This window comes from Penicillium canescens, assembly GCF_028828765.1.
Source record: "Penicillium canescens strain IBT 15451 chromosome Unknown utg000001l_segment0_segment0, whole genome shotgun sequence".
NCBI classification, from domain to species: domain Eukaryota; kingdom Fungi; phylum Ascomycota; class Eurotiomycetes; order Eurotiales; family Aspergillaceae; genus Penicillium; species Penicillium canescens.
The window spans coordinates 1,880,372-1,901,010 of record NW_026703963.1 but is presented as its reverse complement, the minus strand read 5'-3'; the positions used below and the strand labels follow the sequence as shown (position 1 = coordinate 1,901,010).

Genomic DNA, 20,639 nt, shown 5'->3' with positions numbered 1-20,639 from the left:
TCAATGAACTCTGTCAAATTATTGATTTCCAACGAATAGGAGTTGCACAAGCTTTAACCATCGCTTGCTAATTAGTTCACACCATCTACATCGGATCAGCCCACACTCACCATGTTACCGGAAGGTAAAGGGACGGAGAAGTTATGGAACACCATGGGATCAAATAAAATCGATATACTCGTTCTCGTCTGGAGATTTACGATTACAATTACATAGATCCTGCAAAGAGAAGCTTGATATTATCATCAAAGATGATCCATTGAGTCATAGCCATAGACATAAGATAAATAGTGACAAAAGAAATAATAAAATAAGAAACAAGAAATCTCGAGGTATTTACACCGGGTCGTATATATCCACACTCAACGCCAAAGGGCAAAGAAAATAAGAAAATAAGAAAGAAAGAGGGAAAGAAAGGAAGGAAAGGAAAACACACATTTTGTCCAAGAAGAGAAGAAAAAGAGTCGCACAATAATCCACCGAAATGTAGAAACAAAGGGAAAATATCCAAAGGAGCCCTCTTGTCCGCCCCAGTGTCAAAATATGTTACACAATGCAGACGCTAAAAGCACATAGAGCAGGAAGACGACAGACTGCAAGGGACGAAGGCTGGAGGAAATGGCACAGAGAGAAAGCCAAGATCTGGGGTGTAGGTCATAGAATCATCAGATCATCAATCTCGGCGGGGGCTGTTCATGGGGAAGGAAGCAGAGACTGGCGACGAGCCACGCTCGGGAATGTGAAAGAGGAAGAATGAGATGGAGGGAAAGCAGGAGAAGAAGGGCCAGTCATTGGGGGTGTAGCACTAAGGTAGGAGCTACCGAAGGACTGTGAGGTCGAGCTGGGCAGGGAGTCGTGGAAGGGACCAGCAGATGAAGGCTCCATGTTAGCGGCGATCTCATCACAGAAGACCCGCAGACCAGGCAGACCAGCGTTTTTCTTCTGGCGCTTGTGCTCGGGGAACTCGAGGACAGGGCCGGGGCTGATGCTCTCGGCCTTGGGAGAGCGGAACATCTGTTCGTAGGACTTGAGCTGGAACTCAAGGGCGCGGTTGCGGTCAGCGAGCATCTCGTTCTCGGCCTTTGTGGCCTTGAGCTGCTGCTGGGCCGATTGGTTCTGCTGCTGCAGGGAGCTGACGAGCTGTTGCAGTTGCATGCAGCGCACCTGAGGCTGCAGCTTCTCAGAGAGCTGCGGTGTGACTTGTTCCTGGCGGATGAGATGCACAATGATGGCGAGCATGAAGTCGATAAGGTAAATGGCTCCTTGCACGATGTGCTCCTTTGATTGGGTCAGGGACTTGGATGGGTTCCAGCCAGCACGCTCCAGGAAGAAATCATGGATGCGGCTGTCTAGCTGGCGGTGCAGCTCGCTGAGGTTGCTACGGCGGTTACCCTCGGCGATCCGGTGCTTCTCGCGCTGGTCATCATGTTCGTTGGACATGGCGCTGCCCTTGCGCTTGCGGCCGCATAGTTGCTGCAGGGGTGCCTTGCGGTTAATGTTTTGCGGGGCCACTAGAGCCATGATCTCGTTCTGGGAGAGATCGTTGGGCCAGTCGATGGAGCCAGCCTTTTGGACGGCAAAGGACTCCTGCCAGGAGCTCTCAGCAGAGTTGGCTGGTGACGGAGGGGCAATGGTTTGTTCCGCAGCCGTCCATGGTGACTTGAATTGGAAGGTGTCCTGGGCACTCGGGGTGGTTGGGACGATGGCATCCTTCATGTTGAACGGGTTGAAAGGACCGCGAGGCAGGGGATCCATGCGAGGAAGGGGAGGAAGACGGCGGTCTTCGCCCACATCGGAGCCGGCCACACCAGAAATGGAAGATCTCAAAGAACTTGAAGATGTTAGAACTGAATATAGAAGACATAGCGAGGTGACTCACGGCAAAGAGCAGCGGCGAGGAATGTCGTTAGTCATTGAAAAGGGGCCCATTTCTTCGTGCATTGTAGTATACTGTTTGAGAAGTGTGATATGTGCAGTGGCAAGTGTTGTAGTAGATGTGTCGTAGTATGTCGCGGTGGTAGATATACAGTGCAATTTGTTCCAGACGGATATGTTCAGATGGTAGTCGATGGGTTGTAGACGGCGAGGTGTGCAGATAAACAATGGTTGTATATGAACAATAGGGGAAGATTCACAAAACAGGCTGAGCTATAGACAGAGTAGAAGCAGAATCGAATCCACGAGGCGACTGAAGACAATGAGTGAGACAATGAAGGGATACCATGCGGGATGGGGTGCATGTTTATATGTCGAGAGAGGGGGAGTACTTTGGAAAAATCCTATCTAAAAAATCCCAAATATTCCATATAATACCAGATCGAAGGGCACAGGGACGACCTCTCCGGACCCAAGAGGGGGGAACCAGCGATCAGGGCCGATCCTCGTCAGGCATGAAGCGCGGAATCCGGGATGTCATACAGAAAGTGCATAAAGTCCCACAGTATCATGACGGGGAAGCAAGCGGGCATCCCGGATGGGTGCTCTGGACCATCCGCTAGTGTCGCTTGGGCCCGGGAAGAAGCGCCAGAGAACGATGGAGAAAAAACATTTATCGCAGAGTATCTGTCACATCATGCACGGACCGAACCTCGCAGTATAGTGCATTAGATCAACGAATCACTGCTGTGCGATGAAGCCCAGTAGAAAGGTTCATAAGGATGATCCATGGTCCTTATTTGTCACCGGTCTGTTGGTGTCGCGATCTACACGGGGAAAGATTTTAGGGGTTACATTGCCCTTGCATAGTCTCTAACTAACAAAATAGCCTCTGATCAAATCTTCCGGCTCCTTCTTGTGGATCTGACTGTTCACAAAATAAAATAAAATAAAAATAAACAAAAAAGGACAATGGACATTGAATATGCTCCATGGATGTTTGAGATTGGCCTTGCTTGCATATCCCATATACATATCTGTCTCCATACCGGATATCTTCTCCCCGCGCCGATAGCAGTCATGAAACGCCGACTGCAGCACCAGATGAGAGTGCTCGATTTCCTGTATCGATAGTCAGGAGGAACCTACCATGGTCCTGCCATAGTATCAAGGGGTACAATAATCACTGAGTCGATCCCCCTCGAGTAAGCTTATGAAAATTCAAATGGCCCTTAACTTTAATAGAGTCAAGCAAGGACCCTCGGGAGTGTCTACTGGAGACATGCGAGGAGGTAGACCTCCATAACTATGACGAAACTATCTGAACCGTCTATGTAGGGAGGCTCAAGATTGTAAACTATTCGCGTGTTAGGAGAGATGAACAATCTCGTTTAATCAGTATCGTCGTCAAGTGAGCGAATCATGGGGGAGAAAAAGGCGAGAAGCGAAAAAATGATTGCTCGAGGCAACCAGCAACTTGGGACGGTCCCAACGACCAGGATACGTTTTCTGTCAGACGGCAAATCATGGGGATCGGAGTGATTTGGAATTCATGGACGCACAGACGTTGAAGAATTGACGAGTCAGAGGGAATAAATATATGTTTAATCTGAAGGTTAGCTTTATTGATTTATTCTTAGCGGAGCCCTAAGGATGGCACGTTCCCCGAGCGAATAGCCCTATATTACGTTCAGCCATGATCATCACCCTCGTTTCTATTGCTTTCTCCATTAATTTACTACTGCAGCATGGCCCTGTGTCATATTGTTTCATATTAGTATTTCATATTCCCCTGTCAATAGTCCCGTGTGTGTTCGCTACGAAAATTGAGTGGGTCAGGGAAATCGAGCTGTCATATTCTCCGTCCCGCCCTCACCAACCAGCACTCAACCTCACCTCATGCCGGCTCCATCGAGCACACTAGTTCCCACGTTCTCTTCTCATTATATTTCCCCTTAATCCCTATTTATTAATATTCCCACTGCCACAATTCGTACGCAATGTAAAATACTTGCATTTGTATTCATTCTATGCAGCAACCCTGTGCAAAATGACCTCGCTTGCTCTCCCCTATTCAAAGCCGTTGTTTACATGTACATCTGTACATCTTGGTTCCACGTCTTTTGCAGACGGCACGCACCTGCAGCTTGAGGGGAAACAGGCACGAACCATTCGAGCTCACAAACCTACAGTTTTCCGACAGTTCCCCGGACCCATCTAGCCCGATCTTGTTCTTGAGAGTTACCAGTTCGAGTGACGCGCAGGGGACTCTCGATCTGAAGTTAAATCAGAGTTCGATCCTGATACTTACCCGATTTTGTGATTTTCGAAAATCTGTACATTTGCGTAATGCATCTACCGTGTCAGGGATCGCGGGATCGATCGCATACCACATCTCGTATGAACATAATAGATTCGCCCCTCTCTCCGCAAGCCCTCGATGGTCCCTACAGGCCTCGAATAAAGTTTGTCCTCGCATCGTACAGCGTCACAGCCCACAGACGGGTGCGCTCCCCGTCCCGTGCGGCTCAGCAAGGGCCAGCCGTCCTATTCTCTACAGTATGCTCTGCTCTCTCCATGGTGTCATGGCAAAGCCAACGGCGGCGTTTGGGCCAATGATCGGCTGATCCGTCCTCCTCGAGCCAATTTATTCTCAATAGTAACCTGTAGTTTCCTCAGCAGCGGACCCACTTGACCTGTCAAGTTTCACTTTTCAACAGGCTGTGCTAGAATTTGAGAATCTTCAATTGAATGTTAGAGTCACGATTCCAATGATTTGAGATTTGAGGTTTGAGATTTGGGATTCGAGATTTGAGTATGGTTTCTACACTAAATTTTGGGATTTATCTATAGGCCTAGTACCCAGCCAAGCGTAAAAAAGTACCGGTTCATGCACGATGCAAGATCCTTTCCTGGATAGTTGGCCAAACCCACCAGCCTAGGGCTCCTTGGTCTAGCGCAGGAGTTCCTTGTGAGTTCGCATGTTTTATGCGATCGGCTTCCTCAGATCTCTTGCTTTTCCGGTTTAACTTTGACTTCTTTTTAGAATGCGAAATATAGAATTTTCCATTGTTCGATTTTTTGTACTTTCTCCACTTCTGATCGCCCCTCTCCTAACATGTACGTAAAGTGCACTACTGTGCGTGCTTTTTTCCACGAAATCAATGCCCCTTCACGGGTCCCAGTTCAGTGGTCAGCATGAATTGCTGACTCGTGCTAAACTAAGTACGCGCCATGGCGGAAAAGGCTTTCAGTATTATTCCGAGCCATTTGTCAGAGGAAAACTATGCCTGTGGCGTGAGGGCCATACTGATATGCAATAATTGTCTCCCATACATAACATCTAATATCAAGTGATATTGAGGGAGACAGGCGGCAAGGCAAGAGCAAGGATGAAAGTTTCGTCGTCAATCATGTGAAACTTGCATTAACCATTCCCTCGATCGTGTGACATACACTGACAGTAGACTTCAAACGTTCAAAAGTACATCCAGATCACCTTTAAAAAATCCTAAAATCTAAAGAAAATCCGGAAAATCCAAACTCAAAGAAAGGCCTACCTGGTCTCTGCGCAGGTACAACCGATTGTCTGGAGTAGCAAACAATTCCCCGACTGGCGCAGCCGCCACGGTCCCTGCAAGGACAAGTCCCTAGTATACAGATCTAGCAGTGCATAGTCGCTATTCCTGGAGAGTCCCCGCCAGCAACTCGGAACTCAAATTCGCCGCATCTGACAGGTCTCGCTCGCACACTTCCCCGAGATGCTGCATGCATACGCATACACATCAGCTAGTCCCTAGTCCTCCCCGTGGAGTTCGCCATCAGAAGAACAGATAGCAGTGCTTTGCCCTCCCCTACTCGGGCTCTGGTTCTGATCTGGATCTGGCTCTGGATCTGGGGATCTGCTTCTGCGTCTAGTTCCCACAGGACGCATTGCAAATCGATGTGCGCTCAGGGACTCTGAGATCCCCATTACCTGGATCAGTAGTTGCCTCCAATGCAAGGCGAATGTATAGCCTGGTGGGCCGGCCCTGGATATGTGCGCCTTTATTCAGGTACCCTTGAGCCGGCGTACATCAGATTCGTGCGAGTTTGGAGGAGGCGACAAAAATACCGATACGGAGTTCCGCGCTGAGTCTGCTCCTTGCCACCTGTCCATTCCATATTGCACTTACATGTAAATGTAAAAATTCTGATCAGGGATATGGGTCTGGGTATGGGTATGCCTACGTGGTCCCAATCCATGTCTCGCGTCCTCCACTTTAGTAGTGTGCTGGGCCTACTTTGCTGTACGGATATGTCAGAAAGAGGGTATTATGGCTACGATGGCTTCTTCCTGCATTCCGGTCTCGTCCATGATCACTGTATTATTTTCCGCTTAGCTATAGATTGGAAAAAAAAAAAAAGACGGCTTGGTCCATTATCAGAGTTGTCAACCCACGGCTTATTTTTCTTGACATCATCTACACCCTGGTTTCGTAGATCGAAACACTAACAAAGCCACACAAAGCACAAGGCTACATGTGAGTCAAGGGCTCAATAGAGACCTCGGTGCTGTTCGGCGCACATCGAATTGATGTCAGATCCCATGAAACTCTATTTTCCCCTCGTAGATCATCTATACTCGACAAGAACTGCCACCTCATCCATCTCGATTGAGATACAAGCATCAATCCGAAACCCAAACAAAGCAAAGATGAATGATGACCATTAAGAGATCAGGCAAACGGGTCCCACAGGCCCATAGATAGAAGCCCAGTAGGTAGATCTGTCCACCATTTCCAGTAAGATATTATACATTATCAACTGAATATCCAAGATACCCATCTCCTGCACCAATAATGTATGTTTCAGCCGTGCAGGCACGGTCTGGAACCCCATGTACATCGACCTAAACGGCAGGCAGTCCATATGCACTCCCCTCCACAGTCGGCATCCACCACAAGCAATCGTATCAGATATTCGTCTCCGTAAGAGCTCGAACTGCAGAATTACCAGTCCCTCTCAGGCCAGGTGTTCGTCTTCACATAAGATTAGATTCCGCGACCGTGTACTCCTATACAATTCCGCTTCGTATCCTCACACGATCAACAACCCCCACTCCCAGCCACCGGGGACACGCATGCGAATACTAGTGTGTCTATCGGCCTACAGTAGTTGATGATCTCGTGTACACATACAAATAAAATCACTGTGAACAGAATTCCTTCAGCTCCCCCACAACCGGGTCCTCTGACTGGCCCCAACAGCCCAGAATTATGCGCGTCTATCAAACCTTGAACCTCCCAGCCCTTTGAACAATCCTCACAATCACAAAAACCTTCACGAAGAACGTCCCTGCCAATCAATCAAGATCGTAACTGAATCTCGTTTCCCGTTTCATTCTAGCCGCGCTCGATCCTCGACGGTTTGCCTTCCCCGGGTTGGATGCTCGAATCGGATTCAGAGGCGGGGCCCGGCGCTGTGGATTCGACATATCGATTTTTTCCCGATGGGCTGGGTTGAGGAAGCGTTTTTCTTTTCTTTTTTTTTTTTTTCTGAGACGCACATGGTGGTTGTTTTACATGTATGTACCTGGATCTTTAGATATTTTGCTGAGTTGTAGATATTGTCATCATCATCACATATTATATCACTGTCTGGTGAGATACATCTCTATCTCCATTTCGATCTAGTATAACATATCATATTCTACAGCATATAGCATGCCTATTCGGGTTATAGTTCTTGGCCCACAAACGATACTAGTTTCCCTTCCCCTCACCTACAGTTCCCTCGCCCTCACCTAGCCTCATCTCACCATCGTCCTCGGCGTCTCATTCTCTCTCTCTCGACCTCGGCCTCCTCTTTCCTGATCATCCAGACAAAACCTGGGCAAACCCACTACCCACGCGCACTAACCTACAACCCCCACCAGACTACAATAGTCTACCAGAGCCTTGCTAGACCCCAGAAGCCGGTGGCTAGTTCAGTCCATGTCAATCACACAAAATCTGGAAGCTACTTCCTGCCTTATGGTGCTTGTACATGTACCATCTATGGAGTTACTGCACTGACCCAGTCTCTTCCCTCTAGAGTTTCAGCGTTTCAAGGTTCTAAGCTTCCTTCAGATTCCTACACGTCCATCGAGTTAACGATTCATCCCGCTTGCTGTAGCTAGGAACTAGCCTCTAGCTACGTGTGCGGTTCTTCAAGTTTCTGGTTTTTGCTGTCTAGAGTGTAGAGTCTAACATTAGCATCTAGCCCAGCATCTAGATCCGGCCCTACTGTTAACGAGAACCCAAAATCCAGTCCTCGGAATCAAGTATAAACCATCTACCGAGGCCTTTTCCGTATGCAGTCCCACGCACGGGGTTCAACCTGCATCGGGGACTACTTAGCGTGCAGCGGGGATCATGATCGACGGAGTGGTTTGGGTCTGAGTTTGATCTTGGATCTGGTTTTGGGTTTGTGGTGTGTACTTCTGACCCGCGGGGCATTCTGGTCTGTTGACTCTGACTTTTTATTTTCTATCTTGTGTTCTATTTCATTTTCTTAAATGCGTCTGGATTTAAACTTGGATCTACTGTAGAGCTACTACCTATTCGAATGTGGAGATGGAATTGGGATTGGAATTGGGGGGCTGGAGGCTAGTTTTTAGGGTGAGGTGGGGGACTTGACTTTTTCTGATATGGATATGACATGAGAATGGGATATTATTGGAAGGGAAAGAAGGGGAGTGTGTGGAAGATCTTTTGGATCCTGAATGCCGATTTCTATTGCGGTGTTGATGGGGGTTGAATATCGATCTTGAAGGGTTCGATTCGAGGTATGGTTACATTGCGTGGAATTGTGGATGGCGGTCGGTGCTGCTGGATTGATGGGTGACGTTGAGAAGGTATGCTCGGGCGCAAAAGGATAACTAATTGGCAGGCTGTCGAAGTGTAGAAAAGGTTGCTGAATATGGAAGGATATACAAGTCGAAGTTGGACCGAAGAAGCATGATGAAGCATGGGGTATTACAATGATTAAACTGCGCACATCTAAAATAGAGGACGATATTACTGCCATAAAGAAAAGCTCAAGGAATGTATACAAGAAGTACAACGTGAACCGAGATTCCACCCACAGGCCCGAAGTAGCCTTCCCATCTCAGTGTCAACAAAGCAGGTTACAAAGTGCAACCGAATGCATTAGAACGCGATGAGCGGACCAGGGAACATAACAAGACAAACACAAGGATAAGAAAAACTCCTTTCAGGTAAAGGGCGGGGCGTGCCTCCCGTGGGCAAGAATCCACATTGCGAATTTTCTCCACAAACAAGACCAAATTATTATCATGAGAACTGCAGAGTAGGACCAGGATGAAATTGTTGCTTGGTAGACTTTTATACAAAATCCCCAAGGTTAATCGAATCGATGGTCAACCCTTACAGGAGCTGAGCAAGAGCACCGAAGATGGCGGCGAGACCCATGACGGGGACGTTGGCGCCGGTCATGAAGGCAGCACCGGAGCTAGTGCTGGAAGAGCTGCTAGAGCTGGAGCTGGAGGTGCCGGAGTTGCCATTGGCAGTGGTGGGGGACTTAGTGTCAGCCTCGCACTTGAAGCTGCCCTTAATGACATCCTCGGACTTGAGCTTCTTGAAGCTGTCGCAGCTGAAGTTGCCGTGGGTGCTCTGCATGTTGAAGCTGCCCTCGACGTCCTTGAGCTTGCCAAGAGAAATCCTATGTGCATGTTAGTAGACGTACTTCAAACCCTGAGGGGGGTCACTTACTTGTCGAATGTACCGGAGAAGTCAATAGCACCCTTGACGGTCTCGAGGCTGGAAAGAGAGATGGTGGACAGCTTGTCATCACGGGCAATGGTGAATCCACCGTTGACTGTCTTCAAGACGGGCATGCTGATGTTGGACAGCTTGGAGTTGTCCTTGAAGACGAGGTCACCAGTCTGGGTCAGGTTGGGGGCGGAGAAAGTCTCGAACTTGGTACCCCAGAAGCCGAGCTGACCGGTGAGCTTCTCAAGAGAAGGAACAGACACAGAGGAGATGTTCTGGAAGGTCATGTTGGTACCGGTGCCGAGGTTGGGAAGGTCAATCTCGAGGGTGTCGTAGTTACCCGAGAAACTGATCAGGTCGGTAGCGTTCTGCAGGTTGTTGATGTTGATAGTCTTCAGGTCACGGTTGTTCTGGATGCTGAAGGTACCGACGGTCTTCAGTTGGATACCGTTCAGGTCGGTCAGACCAGTGTTGGAGATGCTGACATCGCCGGCCTTGGTAACACCAGTGTCGAAGTTCAGGGACTGGAGCTTGGGGAGAGCCTCCCAGTTGATGGAGCCGACGGAGGTAAGCTGGGGGAAGCTGAGCAGGGTGAGGGTGGTGAGACCCTCGAGGTCGAACTTGTCACCGATGGAGGTAAGGGAAGGAGCAGAGATAGAGCTGACGTTGGCGGCACCGCTGGAGATGATACCACCGGTGATCTCCTCGATACCGCTGAGGGAGAGATCACCGCTGTAGGTCTTCTTGATGGTAAGGTCACCCTTGAGAGTGGTGCAAGAGTTGATGCCGTCGGCATCGCTCTGGTTCTCAATGGTGGTGTCACCACAGCTGTCATCGGCGAAAGCCAGCTGGGAAGCGGCCAGCGCGGTCAGGAGGTACTTGAGAGACATTGTAGATGCTAAAGCGCGTCGCTGTCAGCAATTGAATAAGTTCCAAGATTCCAGGGGGAGACATACGAATTAGAAATATGGAACGGGGGAGATGAAAGTGAGTGAAGAGAAGAAGAAGCGCTTCAAACGAAAGGGAAGCGAATAGTACTGCGCGAAATTGGCAGGAACTCTCAAATGGTAAGAACGAATGGACGGGGTTGGGGAGGAGAAGAGATTAAGAGGAAGGGGAGGAAAGGGGAGTGGTGGAGATTGTGTATTGTACGCAATTGCTCTTGTTTTTATATACCAGGGGGAAACACACACAATACCGCATCCGGCGCCCTGGGCTGTGCCTGGTATCTTTCGCCGGTTTCGGTTTTACCAGTTTTACCAGGAAACAAAACTCAGAACCAATGGAAATTACGGCCCATTTCCTGCTTTTGACCCGCGCTAGTTCGGTTTCGTATTCCTGGCAAATTTTCAATACACACGTGTTCCATCCTATGCTTTAGTTCCCTCAATGCGGATGTTTGTTGGAATATTTGATATTTGAATGTTTACATGGATGTTTTTGTGAAGGGCAAGGTATAAATGCATTTGTATTATAGTTGCCACCTCATGTTGTACAATGCAGTGTGTCGCTTGCTATAGCCTATCAGATGCTGTTCTATGTCCACGGTATCATCAACTAGTAGGGATATGCAATTTAATGCGGCCAGTAGATACAACCTGATTACTAGACTCCCATGCTAATAATGAATAATGCTTCATAAATACTAGCTTGTATTACCAGAACTGCGCTAGCTGGCCAATTTATCAAACGGCCCCATCCTATCTATCACTTGCTGTCGTCATCTATGCACTGAAGCTCGAGAGACTCGCCTGATCTTCCAGAACTTGTGTTATTGTAATGATTGGATTATCCTCAATCCCTAATCCCTGGTTTGTCCCCTTCTCATCAACTCTTCATTTCCAAACCAACCGGAAGTAGACATCACTTCCAATCTTATGTTTTGATAGTGGCCGATCTAAATTTGCGGGATTCCAAGCCTTCAACGGACCCGCTGCCCCTGCCGCTATCGTCGATTACCGGTATGCACGACTCTCATTGGCACGTTGGAATGAATCGCCCTGGATTAATGTCAATCCTGGCTGTTTTCTGTTGCTCTACCTGAGGCGAAACGCCCCCTCGCAGACAGATATGCAATTGGTGTCAAAGGACCCTATTCTTCATCAACTCTATCCCTGAGCAACAAGCCCCTTTCCATGCACCTACTCTTCTTTGGGCGATCATGCAGAATCGCTTTACTTTCCATTTGTACCCACCAGTATCTGCTGGTACACACTGGAAATGGAATTTCCTCTACGTCCTCTAGCTTGTCCTTACCTACAATCAGACCATCACATCAAGCTTGCAGCTTTGTGACGATCGCAATCATTGATCAATCTTTCACATGTCTAGGCATTACATGTACTTTTAACTGACACAAATTTGAAAAAATTAAAAGAAAAAAAAATCAACTGCGCACAAAACATGTCGCTAGCGGCTATAAATTGCCCCCGATGGAGCTCCCGTCATTCAAGCCACGGCGATCAGAGCCATGTCTAGAGCTACATCGACCCGGGAAATCTGTGACAAAATCTGTGACAGAAATCCATCACATCCTGCTCTTAAATATCCAATAGAATTTGCACAATGTATATCAAAATTGAAAATTGACACTACATGAACAACAAACAACCGATACTGTGTTGCCTTGGTGGCAACCAACCTATTATACACAACGTCACAGTGTAAAGTTGGCAAATGTTTCAGAACAGGGCCGACTCACTCCGTCCCACTCTCCGAGGTCCACTCCATATGTATTTTTCGATCGGTTAAAAATTTAGAAATCCTGCTTGATCCGACCGTGCAATTGTTCTTTTTTATTATGGAGATGACCAACAGCAATAGAAACCAACCCCATCAAGACTCTGCACAATGTGCGAGTCTGACCAAACACGGACCTTCAACTTCCCCGTGCTCTGTAACGCCACAATTATAGATACGCGGCCTTAGAACCGAGCCTAGTTGAGTCGGTATTATATGGCTGTTTAAGCTTAGAATCGGGGTCACCTGTCTGGTGAAACCGAACAAAAATAAGTGTCGTACATTTTGTACTTTTGTACTTTCGTACATATCTGGGCCCTCTGTTTTCTTTATTTACATTCCAGGGTGACTGTCTGCTTGACTGAGAACTTGCCACCCATTGGAATGCGTGGAACGCTCAAGAAACGCCGCACTGGGCTATCTCGAGAACAGGGCTTTGAATCTAGGGATAATGGGAATGATTGCATTCCTGAGAACACGAGACCATGACAAAAATAGGAAACATGTTCGCCCGACCACGCTGGAGTATGTATATGTGGATGTACCTGACGGATTCTGTGAGACGAATCGGCGCCGCAATGCCATGCGTTTTTGGTTTTTGCTTTTATTGTTCTCGAGCACTTCCGTTCGTTTCTGAGATAATTTACAGTGCTGCTGAGTTTGAACCTGGATCTGTGGCCTTGGTATGTTTGCACCACAGACAGGGATTCAAGCTTGTTTCGGACTGCAACACGAACTATCTTTCGAGAATCTGTCTCGGTCTAACCCTTCAGGCTAAATTTAAATCTCGTGTTAATTGGTTCATTGGTAAATACACTAGACGGACGGTTCTTCCCCACCGATGGATTTTGTTCGCTTCTCAATCAAGGCATTTGGTTATGGGGTTGAAGAATCGTGTGTCGCTGACGCAAGCACTGGGGTTGCTCCGATGTCGACTCCAGGCTATCCCAGGTGAAAGATATCGGATACTATCAAATACGGCGTACGAAAATAACAGATACCAAATATCCTTTCAATGCAAAAATTTCCGCATGTTGGTTGTTGTATTGAGATTCAACCGTGGATCCGACTCTGCCCTTGATATTTCCAAGGAACTCAACACCAGCGGAGTATATCGCAACCAATCGCGTGACTTTTACATGTAGACCCAGGGAACAACTCTGACCATGCTGTATCCTGATTTGCTGTTGCAATAGGGGATCTAGGATGAGATTTCAACGTATTTTTGGTTCCATTGACTTGGACATTATTGTGCAGTCCTTCTATTGGGAAGTAGTGGGCTTTTCTTTGTGCATTGGATTGCCTTTTTTTCTTTTCTTTTCTTTTCTTTTCTTTTATTTTATTTGGTAGGTGGACGGTGTAGCTACGAATGAGTGTCGCGTCGTGTATTTATGGTTGGTGCGTGTGAGATATATGTAGGCAGAGTCACACTACAGATAAGAAGAGCAAGAAATTTTGAAAGGCAAATTGATAGAACTACGCTAAGAACTTAAGATAATAATTGTTGAATGGTTTCACATCCCCCCGCCTTTATAAAAGACTTAACGAGTGATGGTTACAGATAGACTGGCAGTATGTACCTGAAGTATCTACAACGCGACTCGACCGCATGGTGTTGATTAATCTCAAGAGTTTCTCTAAAGATGCGCAAAGTTATTTTCTATACTCTTCAGGCAAATCTTCATCCTCTGCTAGACTGTACCATGTATAGATTATAACCCACTTCGGCCGTTCGATCCGATCTGATTCCCCCCACCGACCAAGTTGCCCTCCGGCGAGAGCACACTTTGAGATTGGTGCTGAAGCCTCATCTGATACAATCGCCACCTGTCCCAGAGAGGTATACCAAGTCGTCGAAACGCCCGGAAATCTACTTTCCAGAGAATCCTATGATATCCCTCAAGTCCACGAAGCATATGGTAATAACTGAGCACATTATTTCCGAACTTAGCTGTAGACCGACGTCGACCCCATCTCGAATCAACATCAGTATCGGTAGGAACCATGGGTAAAGGCCAGCATGTTCGCAGCGTCAAATCGGTGGGCAATGGAACGGCAATAAGGAACGGAAATCGAGGATTGAGAATAGTTGGCTGAGTGGGACATAGATCACTCACACACTCTGACATCGTCCGAATTTCTTCTAGCAATCCTGGTTTCACATATTCTTCAGCGAAGCAATCCAGATCATGCGTAGACCATGACCAGCGTGTTGATGCGGCATTATAGATATGGCAGAAGAGCTCTAGATTCCAGAGGCCGCGATGCGCCCGATGAGTCTCGATCCATGATGGCGGATCGACCACAAATTGGAATATTTCACCCTTGGGTTCTGGATTCCTTTCATGCAACCAACTTCCATTCACCCATCTTACAATGTCGGCGGTAGGAGCGATTGGACGGCGGGGCTTTGCGGATTGGAGACGATTGAATATATGCTGAAGACAAGCGCAGGCTGTAAGGTGAACTTTTGCTGCTGCACTCACAGCCTGGCGTACCGCAGCTAGTGATTTGATGGTGGAAATGGAAACAGGTTGTACGACATCCCCCGATAGGTAATCAAGCTGTTCTAGCAAGGCCGCGGGGGTGAATGTTGTAGATTCGATAGAGGCTAGGAGCGTGAAATGATTCTGAAGCACCTCCGAAGTTAGGCTACAGTTCTTCAGGACGTGTTCCGTGACAGTCGTATACGAGGTGTTGAACACTTGCTCCACTCGGGGAGATATTTGTTGCAGGCCATCTAAGCTGGTGAAGTCGTAGCAGGATTCAAGAATCATCAAAATAATTTCCGCTGGCAATTTTGTAAAGGGATCCATTCTCGGCCAAATCGAAGGTTGGATTGTTGCAGGGTGAGAATAAGGGAAGAATTGTGCGTACTAAGTAGCGCTGTGGATTAGAATGCCAAGGACATGCTTCCAAGTTAGTACTAGACATGGATCCTCTCATTTGGCACTTGATACATGCTCATAATCCACAGGTTATTGTCAAACCGATCGTCAGATCTACCGTGAGTATGAACCCCAGGCTTTTTGGCCGTGGACTCCACTTGACGATGCATTTGGACCGTATAGAGTGATAGGAGATCAAAGCAAGAGCCACACGAACAAGTAAGATACTCGATGCTGGCAACTGACACTCAGTGTCACATATGTTGGCTTATGCTCTGTACATATATAAGATATCGTTCGTGGTACCCGTGGGGTAACCCAATGCAGCAAACAACAACTCCGCACCTCCGCAACCTTCTCCGACTCCCATGACCTCCTCACAACCTCCACCAAGGCCACTGAAACCATCAGTATATCTACCACACTACTCAACAATGTCAGTTCGACGTTCAGCCAGATTAGGCTCTATCCCAACCCTCAACCCATCAATACCAGTCCTACAAACCACAGCGCCCACCAAGACAGCAAGAGTCCAACACAGCGCAGTAGCCAAACCCCGCAAGACACCCAAGAAAACACCCAAACCACAAACCAAACCAACTTCCTCATACTGGTCCCCAGAACCAGCACCCACAACAAATAACACCGAGACAACCAGACCGCACACACCACCCCTCGACCGCCCCGTCGACCCGCACCGGACAAACGCAACTCTCCTCACCCCCCACGGCACAGCTGTAACCGCCTACCCAGCCCACGCAGAAGATGCCTCACCAAGCAAGACAGGTCTCCCACGGCCCCTCGCAACAACAGGCACACTCCTCGAGAAAGCAACGGCCCACCTCATAGCCACAGATCCACGCCTGGCACCCGTGATAGCCCAACACCCCTGCCCCCTATTCTCCCCAGCAGGCCTGACAGAAGAAATTGACCCCTTCAACAGCCTGGCCAGCAGTATCATCGGCCAACAAGTCTCCGGTGCAGCTGCGAATTCTATCAGGAATAAGTTCATTGCGTTGTTTGATTTGGTTGGTGGGGGGAATGTTGGGGATGGGGCCGGGAGTCGGCATGCTACGTTCCCTATGCCTGAGCAGGTTGTTAAGGTTGATATTCCGACGCTGCGGACGGCGGGGTTGTCGCAGCGGAAGGCGGAGTATATTCTTGGGTTGGCGGAGAAGTTTGTTAATGGGGAGCTTGGGGCCCGGATGCTGGCTAGGGCTTCTGATGAGGAACTCTTTGAGAGGCTTATTGCTGTTAGGGGATTGGGGAAGTGGTCTGTTGAGATGTTTGCTTGCTTTGCGCTTAAGCGGATTGATGTTTTTTCAACGGGCGATTTGGGGGTTCAGTAAGTTTGTTCTTGGGTTTGGGTTCTAAGTTTGGTTTGTTGTATATGCTGACTTGTTTGTGTTAGACGAGGCTGTGCTACCTTTGTTGGTCGAGATGTGAGTAAAATTAAAGGCAAGGGTGGTGGTAAGTTCAAGTATATGTCTGAGAAGGATATGCTGGAACTTGCTGCTAAGTTTGCGCCGTATCGGTATGTTCGATGGTTATTTCTGTCATATTGGATAGACATACTGATTCATTGCTACAGGAGTCTGTTTATGTGGTATATGTGGCGGATTGAGAATGTTAATGTCGCTGTTCTTGGGGGCTAACGATTTAGGTCTGATCCCCTTGAAGTGTGATTTATGAGACTGAACAGGAAGAGTCTAGGACGATGTCTAGGACGATATCTAGCATACATAAGATAGTATAAATGATCATCACAATACTGCTTGTTAATGTCCATGAGGATTTACTAATGATTGAAGCTGCCTACTTCCTAAAAGAGAAAGTGGATGATATCAGGCGCCTGGTGCCCAAGCTGACCGGAACAGCCCACATGAACTACTCCAGATCGCCCGCACGACTGCTGAATATCAAATTGACTTGCAGTCCACTTGAAAAGTCTAACGGCGATCACAAATATTAAGAGCGCGAATAAAATCGATTTGTACAATATCAGTACACACAGGCTACAAAACCAAGCCGTGGGCCGCCGACGATAGCGCCCACATCCATCACAAAGAAAGCACACCAGGCGTCTATTTCATGCCAGCCCAGCTATCCCAACCCCTTGTTTTCATATCTATTGAACGAAGTAGAAATCGTTTACTTGCGGACAACAAGGTTGTCGAGGTCCTCACGCTCCTTGACCTCTTTCTCGATCTCGCGAATGATGGGGCTCAGGTACTCGACGTCCTATTCAATTCGCATCATTAGCATTGTGACCATCGGGGTGGGTATGTATGCCAAAACAAAGTCAGCGAGGATGTGACAAATCCTCGCAACAGGATTGGCCGGTATGGGGACTAATGCGGGGAGAGCGAAATTTGGATATTGAGAACTCACCTCCTCGGGCTTGGTCTGCTCGTTGGCGGGAAGAAGAGTGTGGGAGATGGAGCACTGCAATTGACTACGTTAGACTTTTGCGACCCATTGAGGTAGGGGTAGGGTTTGGTCGAACCTGGAAGGCACGGCGGATACGGAAGACACGGTCATAGGCCTCCTTGGATGGAAGACGCTTGATGGCCTTCTGGACGTTCTCGCTTTCCTCGGGAATGAGGTCGTCGAACCTGTTGGGCGGTTAGCAGGTGCCGCTAGGCGTGACCCTGTTGCGAGCGACTTCCGAAGAACCGGGATCGCGGGCTACGCAACACGACTGCGATTGCATTCAACAGATATGCCATCGGTGTGTGGCAATTCACCCAATTGATCCCTGATCCTTGTTTCTATCGCTCGCGGTCGGGTCGTGCGGGAGGGCAAGATTTACTTGAGTCCGAGTCTCCTGTAGCCGGCGGCGTCGGTGTACCAGTTGGCAAGGGGCTGCATCCAGCGCTTAAGCAGCGGGCGCTTGACAATGTAGTTGGCAAAAGAAGGGGCAGACATGTTGAGTCCCGGGTATCACAATTGACGAGGGAGTGGAAAGAGGTGGTAAGGCTATCCGGCTGGAACACGAGATGACCCGATGTTGCGAAGTTGTGCAAAACGGAGCTCAGGCGGCTAGGCCCGAAACGGAAATCTCAGGCCTGAGGCGGCTATTACACGTGACCGGTCGGTTCTTGCCTGAGGCCACAGCAGGTGGGAATGTCAATCGGAGCACTCCACCTCACAGATAGGTTCCCCATGTCATACCCTCCCTCGAGTGATCAAATTTCGTTTGCCATGGGGATCTGTTGACTCTAGCAATCTCTAGTCCCTGCTTCTCTAAGGAAGCTTGATTGCTCAGAACCCCGCTCACCGTCCGTGCAGCAGCTTAGGGCATTGCATCAAGCAACCGGGTTCGGTAACCATCGGCCCCAGAAATCTCTCCTCACTCGGACCTCCATTATTCCTCACTCCTCCTTCCACACATCATCGGATCTCTTGGTCTTCGACATTTTTTTCTCTCATTCGATATAGGGTTCTTGGGTTCCGGATCGAGCACCCGATATGCTCGCGTCCGGGAGCCCTCGTTGATTCACGGACAAGCAACGTGAGCGTCGGTCACCAAGATGACTTCTAGCGGCCGCGGTGCTCCCAGCTGCTCCTCGGAGCAAGCTCAGTCAATCACTATTGACAACGCTGCACCCGCTCCCCACGTGCCCGCCATGCCGACTCCCTCTCTCATAACCCGCCTTCAGATCCTCTCAACCACTTGGTCCGATGGCTTTATTACACCTCTATGTGGAGCTAGCGCTGGCGTGGCTTCCGGTATTGTCACATGTCCTCTAGATGTGATTAAAACCAAACTGCAAGCCCAAGGCGGCTTCCGGCGGGGAACACGGGAAGCTGCGTCGGAGACGCTCTACCGGGGAATGCTCGGCAGTGGAAAGACGATTTGGCGGGAGGACGGTGTTCGCGGTCTTTACCAAGGACTCGGTCCGATGGTGCTGGGGTATCTCCCCACCTGGGCCGTCTACCTAGCAGTCTATGACCTATCTCGCGAAAAATTCCTTGAGTACACAGGTTTGTTTTCCTCATTTACGAGATGAAAAGATATTAGCTCTAACCTAGTCACAGATAACTGGTGGTTATCACGACTTTACGCTTCAATCACCGCTGGTGCGTGCTCAACAATTGCGACAAACCCCATCTGGGTGATCAAGACACGGCTCATGTCCCAGAGCCTTAAGCAAAACAACGAGGGAGCCCGGGCCCCGTGGCAATACTCAGGGACGTGGGATGCTGCACGTAAGATGTACAAAGTCGAGGGAATCCGCTCTTTCTACTCCGGGCTCACCCCGGCTCTTCTCGGACTGGCTCATGTGGCCATTCAATTCCCCCTCTACGAATACCTGAAAATGGGCATCACGGGATACGGTATCGGCGAACACCCCGAACACGGCAATACCCAGTGGGTCGGCATCTCCCTCGCCACTTTCCTTAGCAAGCTTTGTGCAAGCACTATCACTTACCCACACGAGGTCCTCCGGACTCGACTTCAAACACAGCAGCGCACCATGCCTGCATCATCCCCGGAAGAAATTGCATTCCGCGGTGGACTCAGCCACCCCCATGACCGTGGTCGGTCCCAGGGATATTCCTCCTCGGATGGAATGCGCACACAGCTGCGCTACAACGGCATGATACGCACGTTTCAGACAATTCTCCATGAAGAGGGCTGGCGCGGTTTCTACTCCGGAATCGGTACCAACCTGTTCCGGGCCGTCCCGGCCGCCATGACGACCATGCTCACATACGAGTATCTGCGCAAGACGATCAGTCATCTCCAGCATGAAGGTGATCTGAAGCTGAAGCAGCAAGAAGATGAAGCGCGGGAAACTTCAATTTGATACCCATGATCCAGCAATACATAAAACAATACCCTTTCAATCTCGTTCTTGAACATCACTCTCAACTGTTTTTGATCGCCAAACCCTTTTTCCATTTCTCTCATACCTGTATAGATGTACCTGGCGGTCTGTTGATCTTTGCAGATAACATTCTAGTGAGCGAAATTTGCCATTTGCATTCAGAATCCCATGATCTCGGCATAGGGATGTCTCCAGTTGGAGATTCCGAGGCTATCACATGCCTTCACATGCTTTGTTTTAGCTTAAGACTTTCGCGGCTTGAAGCATTTCTGTTTTCTTCTGTTATATTTGTGTGTACATGTAAATTAAGAAACCAAGGATGTATGATCTTCCTACTTCGCTTTTGCAAACATTAAACCGTTATATGAATACCCTAGTTCAATAACGGAACTCTTTCCCCGTTGCCGCTGCCCATAGAGCAGGTCCCACTGTCTTTTCCAACAGACCTCCTATTTACAGGCTTAGCTATGTATCTACCGAAAAGAACCTAGATATTAAAAATACAAAGTTTCCCTGTGGACTTGAAAAGACGCGTTAAAGGTGTACCT

General features: G+C 48.6%; 6 protein-coding genes across 6 annotated transcripts; 2 read left to right on the top strand and 4 right to left on the bottom strand.

Annotated features, from left to right (window-relative positions):
* Nucleotides 1-693: 693 nt before the first annotated feature.
* On the bottom strand, nt 694-1,941 carry N7446_000725 (putative HLH DNA binding domain protein; the record flags this gene model as incomplete). Its single annotated transcript, XM_058509492.1, has 2 exons — nt 694-1,831; nt 1,880-1,941. The coding sequence occupies 2 exons, from the start codon at nt 1,939-1,941 to the stop codon at nt 694-696; spliced, it is 1,200 nt and encodes a 399-aa protein (XP_058378471.1).
* A 7,343-nt stretch (nt 1,942-9,284) lies between these two features.
* ecm33 (GPI-anchored protein Ecm33) lies at nt 9,285-10,540 on the bottom strand (the record flags this gene model as incomplete). Its single annotated transcript, XM_058509491.1, has 2 exons — nt 9,285-9,579; nt 9,630-10,540. Coding segments are annotated over 2 exons (1,206 nt in total), but the record flags the coding sequence as incomplete, so codon positions are not given.
* A 3,540-nt stretch (nt 10,541-14,080) lies between these two features.
* Nucleotides 14,081-15,184, bottom strand: N7446_000723 (uncharacterized protein; the record flags this gene model as incomplete). The annotated part of the gene is made up of 1 exon (XM_058509490.1): nt 14,081-15,184. The coding sequence occupies one exon, from the start codon at nt 15,182-15,184 to the stop codon at nt 14,081-14,083; it is 1,104 nt and encodes a 367-aa protein (XP_058378469.1).
* A 506-nt stretch (nt 15,185-15,690) lies between these two features.
* Nucleotides 15,691-16,911, top strand: alkA (DNA-3-methyladenine glycosylase II; the record flags this gene model as incomplete). The annotated part of the gene is made up of 3 exons (XM_058509489.1): nt 15,691-16,601; nt 16,668-16,790; nt 16,848-16,911. 3 exons carry the CDS (start codon nt 15,691-15,693, stop codon nt 16,909-16,911), a joined length of 1,098 nt encoding a protein of 365 aa, XP_058378468.1.
* Nucleotides 16,912-17,156: 245 nt separating this feature from the next.
* Nucleotides 17,157-18,243, bottom strand: N7446_000721 (ubiquinol--cytochrome-c reductase subunit 7). Its single transcript, XM_058509488.1, has 4 exons — nt 18,069-18,243; nt 17,763-17,871; nt 17,648-17,701; nt 17,157-17,497 (listed from the first exon to the last, which is right to left on the bottom strand). The coding sequence occupies exons 1-4, from the start codon at nt 18,182-18,184 to the stop codon at nt 17,408-17,410; spliced, it is 369 nt and encodes a 122-aa protein (XP_058378467.1). The 5' UTR covers nt 18,185-18,243; the 3' UTR covers nt 17,157-17,407.
* A 157-nt stretch (nt 18,244-18,400) lies between these two features.
* On the top strand, nt 18,401-20,124 carry N7446_000720 (uncharacterized protein). The gene is made up of 2 exons (XM_058509487.1): nt 18,401-19,243; nt 19,298-20,124. Exons 1-2 carry the CDS (start codon nt 18,790-18,792, stop codon nt 20,068-20,070), a joined length of 1,227 nt encoding a protein of 408 aa, XP_058378466.1. The 5' UTR covers nt 18,401-18,789; the 3' UTR covers nt 20,071-20,124.
* Nucleotides 20,125-20,639: the final 515 nt, after the last annotated feature.

Bases quoted from the DNA above. Each gene is read 5' to 3' on its own strand.
- N7446_000721 (XM_058509488.1), bottom strand. From the start codon at position 18,184: ATGTCTGCCCCTTCTTTTGCCAACTACATTGTCAAGCGCCCGCTGCTT. The intron at 17,872-18,068 runs GTAAATCTTGCC...ACCGCCCAACAG, and splicing joins TACAGGAGACTCGGACTCAA to GTTCGACGACCTCATTCCCG. The intron at 17,498-17,647 runs GTGAGTTCTCAA...CGAATTGAATAG, and splicing joins AGCAGACCAAGCCCGAGGAG to GACGTCGAGTACCTGAGCCC.
- N7446_000720 (XM_058509487.1), top strand. From the start codon at position 18,790: ATGACTTCTAGCGGCCGCGGTGCTCCCAGCTGCTCCTCGGAGCAAGCT. The intron at 19,244-19,297 runs GTTTGTTTTCCT...ACCTAGTCACAG, and splicing joins AAAATTCCTTGAGTACACAG to ATAACTGGTGGTTATCACGA.